The following is a 4,350-nucleotide window of genomic DNA, read 5'->3' as shown; positions in this document are numbered from 1 at the left end:
CTAATAGCAGCAGACTGAATAAAACATAAAGTTCTAGTGGTGGTTGCTGTCGTCTTGTTCCCCTTTTCTGTACATACCTACATATATATTTATATTTCATGTACGTCCAACGTCCCATAATCGATTAAATATTTGATATATATTGGAGTACAAGTGTAAAAGAATCCAAAGATGTCATCCGAAGTTGAGGAGACCCTTAAGCGTCTAGTGAGCCACAAGGGTGTCATTGGGACCCTTATAGTTAATTCCGAGGGCGTTCCCATCAAATCCACTTTGGACAGCCATACCACTACCCAGTATGCTGGCCTTCTCAACCAACTGGTGGATCAGGCCAAGGCCATGTTCAAGGAAATCGACTCCTCCAATGATCTCACCTTCCTTCGACTAAGGACTAAAAAGCATGAAATCATGGTCGCGCCCGATAAAGACTATCTACTCATTGTTATTCAGCAAGAAAATTAGCAGTCTCTCCCGCCCTCTGGCTCCGGTCGGACCTTCATCCATTTTGCACATTCTCTCCAATCATATTATTTACTACTATACAACTACATGTTACATGTTTATACATTTAATCAAATAGTTATATTTAAAAAAGCAAAAACAGATTTAGTACGGATAAAAATCAACTGCACTCTACATATATATCTTACAAGTTATCCATCTACCTTCTCATCTCATCTCAATTTATATTTATATCAATAATATTATTAATAATACGAAGAAGAATAAAAAACAAAATATTCAGTTACAGTCGTCGACCCTCAACTCTTTGCAAGTTAAATGTTTACTCGTCCTCTCACCCACTAATATCCACCCCCTTCCTTTTCCTTGTTCAAACTCGTAGCAATCAGCTCCAAGTCCTTGGCATCCTCTTTTACCATTTCCACGAGAGCGTGAATTCCATCTTGTTGCTGCTTGAGTACACTTCTTACATCTTGTATTAAGAATGGATCCATTTCATATTTCTCAGAAGGTCCTAACACAAGGGAACCAGAGCCATCTTGCGAAGATCGAAGACGAATCTGAGATAAAAGCTCGTTTAGTCTTCCTTTGAATTGCGTGGGCGCTGAGAGTTCTGCATAGAGAGCTTCAAGCTGAACACGTAGTTTCTCTTCTTCAGGTTGAATAGTAAAACCGAGTTTTCGGGTCGCTTCTTGGCGAACAATGACATGAAGGACTCGATGTCCCAATTCCAATTGTTTCCGCTTTGTCTCCGTCATGAGTGCAAGAGTATCTTGATGCCTTTTCTGAAGATCCGATATTTCTTCTGCTATAGAATCTAAGCGTCCCTGGTAGCTCTTAGCTTGAACTTCTTGGCATTGAATACGTTGTTGGAGGGATTTAAAGCCAATCATGGGAACGGGTATGAGTTTATTAGGATCAGGGTTGTCCAATTGAGCCTAAGAAACGAAAATTATGAATATATATTGAATGGGATTGGGCAAGTAGGACTTGAGACTACCTGTTTCCAAAGTCGAGGATCCACTCCCATGGGAGGAGAATCAAGATATTCTTTAACTTGCTCCTTGGAAAAAGCAATGCGTCTAACCGGGCATTCCAGTCCTGCATTTTTCAAGTTGTTAGCAGGTCCTGGTGTATAAAAATATGCAAGTATTTTTTCTGCAGAGGCTCTTTGGGGAGCACCCAGGGATTTAACGTAGAATGTAACTTCCGCTCCATCGCCTACAGCAACAATGGATTCAATGACTACTTTAATTTCCGGCCTGTTGCCAAGGATCCCCTGCATTCCATTTGCAAATACATTAGAATCAATCTCCGAGGGTTTCTTTCCTTTGACATTGACACTAAGGAGCTCGTGCTCATCCTTCCAACTTGGAAGTGCTGTATAACCAATGGCCTAGTACGGGAAGAAAGGGAAATAGGACAAAGAGTCTTAATGAATAAGCCTAAGGACTCCTGTTTCAGGAGAGTCGCGAACCTTGAAGCGATTCAGAGGATTATCTGGCCGAATCTCAATTATGGAATTCTGATTTAGAGCAGCTTTACCAGAGCCCCACGAGGCTTGAAGAAGATTCCACCGACCTAGGAGCCCATCCCGATCATCTCCAAACACAGAGCATTGCAAAATGGAAGAGTACAGGAGGTCCAAAGAAGGGGCTTGTTGTTGTTGCTGCTGCAGATGCTGGGGTTGTTGTTGAAGGGGCTGTTGTAGCATAGAGGGTTGCTGCTGAACCTGTGGTTGTTGAAACGATGTCGTTCCAAACTTGAAGGACATTCTCAACTCTTCTTTGGAAAAGACTTAAAAATCCCGGTTTTGAAACAATTATTTACTTCTTGGATGTTGTTATGTCAGCTGTCATGGAAGTATAAGCCTGAATATATTATGGCTAGATTTCTTTTCTCTAACCTTCTTCCATTTCTACTTGTAGTTAAATGGTTGAATGGCTGAGTATTGTATTACAGTCAATTAATTAAGTATTGTAAAATAAAAATTAGAAAAAACTTTTGTTTCCAATCTCATTTCATATGGCATTCTAGTCTCCAAGTAATAAGTAAAAGCTGTTGATTAAGTACCCACAGGTACATCTAGCCGAACTAGTGTAGATTTTGACTCTTTGAATATTTCATTTGGTAGTTCTGATTATTGTTTTTCTTTCTCACCTCTCTTGACTAGCTTAATACAAAAACAGCTAACAAATTATTTATTTATTTATTTTTATTAATTCGTTGAAGAGACCTCACGTGTTTAAAAGATAGTCGATAACTAGATAATAAGAGTGAGACAATATGGGAAAATCTCTTCGAAGCAAATGGAAGCGGCAAATGAGAGCTGAAAAGAGAATCCGCTATGGTGAAAAAGAGAGAGCTAAGCTCCTGAAAATGGTGGAGACTTACGCCCAAGAGACTCAAAAGGATAAAGAAGATGAGAAAGTGAAAGAGTTACCGAATCCGGACGTCATTCCCTTGGCTGTCACGACAGATGAGAAAATGGAAATGTCGAGCGAGAAGGATGGAGAAGGGAAGAAGAAAGGGACGTACCCCGTTTGGATGTCTCAAAGACGCGTTAAAAGGATTAAGGAATTGGCAAAACATCGAAAAAATCCGGAGCTCAAGTTTAATACAAATGCAAAAAGTAAAAAAAGCACAAAGAAGGAAGAGTCTAAAGAGGAAATGATTCATTTATTATACAATTATGTCTATCGTTTTCGTTTTTCCATGATGTTCAAATACATGCTTAATTATGCCTAATAAACCATTCCTAAATGACACCCAACTATTAATTATTATTACTATAAGTAGGTATGTATTGATTTATAAATTAGAATTAACAAGCGGGCTTATTGACAGTTTTGATGAAAAGGTGGACGACTGTCACCTTAAAGGTTCAATCGTTCCCATCTATGGGGGCAGTTGGAACGTTAGTTGGACTAGTCTCATTAAATGCAATTTATACAAAAAAATATTGATTAGTAAATAGTATATATAACCTGTAACTATTACTATAGATTCAAATATAGGTAAGTTGTGTTAAAATTTGACGGGTCTTAGTCAAACCAACACGGAGAAATTAAGCGAAAAACAAAGTGTTGCAACCGTCGCCCCTCTAATTAAAATAAATAGTACCTCGTTTTTATACTGTAATAAAAATGAGGATTCCAAATAATTTTCTTAAAATAAGAACATTTTTATCAAATAAAAAAATCTATGGAAATAAAAGAAGCCATACATAATTATTGCCCTTACTCTGGCACTGAGATAAAGATAATGTTGGGAGTCCATGAGAAAGAATTAAATAAATAACTACAGCACTCAATGTTAATTTAACATAAGAACAGATATTGATATAATATTCAATTAATTAAATCGTTAATTATACCTGGTATAAAATGATAAATTAGTAATGTCTAATCCACAAAAAATAGTCATTAAGTAATAATATAAGAAGCTATATAGTAGATCGAAATTATTATTCTTTATCGTAGCTCTAATTAATCATGAATAAATAAATTGACGTACATAATATATACATAGAATTAATAATGATACGATCGAAAATTAAAATTTCAAACAGGTCCGTTATATTTTACCAGTGTACTATTTCTAGCTATATTTTTATTTTTTTCCACGACTATCTTTTTTGTTTACTCGCAACATCGACGGACGAGAGGGAAATAAAAAATCTTAAAAAAGTATATGGTACTTAGTCTTTTGTATTTTTCTTATTGCCAACTGTTAATTATTTTGGACGGATTTATTATTTGGATATGAGCGCATAGAGAAAGAAAAAAAATACTTTACCAATGGATATTAATTATTATATGCAATATCTATTGAATTGAAATCCTTGATTGATATAAATTACTAAAAAGGTAGAAAGAGTGAGTAGCG

At 36.4% G+C, this 4,350-nt stretch overlaps 1 protein-coding gene across 1 annotated transcript; it reads right to left on the bottom strand.

Annotated features, from left to right (window-relative positions):
* Window positions 1-552: 552 nt before the first annotated feature.
* On the bottom strand, window positions 553-2,330 carry Nup54 (nuclear pore complex protein Nup54). The gene is made up of 3 exons (XM_040718371.2): window positions 1,940-2,330; window positions 1,463-1,858; window positions 553-1,400 (listed from the first exon to the last, which is right to left on the bottom strand). Exons 1-3 carry the CDS (start codon window positions 2,234-2,236, stop codon window positions 804-806), a joined length of 1,290 nt encoding a protein of 429 aa, XP_040574305.1. The 5' UTR covers window positions 2,237-2,330; the 3' UTR covers window positions 553-803.
* Between the last annotated feature and the right edge of the window lie 2,020 nt (window positions 2,331-4,350).

The sequence above is a fragment of the Lepeophtheirus salmonis genome, chromosome 8, assembly GCF_016086655.4.
Source record: "Lepeophtheirus salmonis chromosome 8, UVic_Lsal_1.4, whole genome shotgun sequence".
NCBI lineage: Eukaryota > Metazoa > Arthropoda > Copepoda > Siphonostomatoida > Caligidae > Lepeophtheirus > Lepeophtheirus salmonis.
The sequence above is the reverse complement of the archived record's forward strand: the minus strand, read 5'-3'. Positions and strand labels throughout refer to the sequence as shown.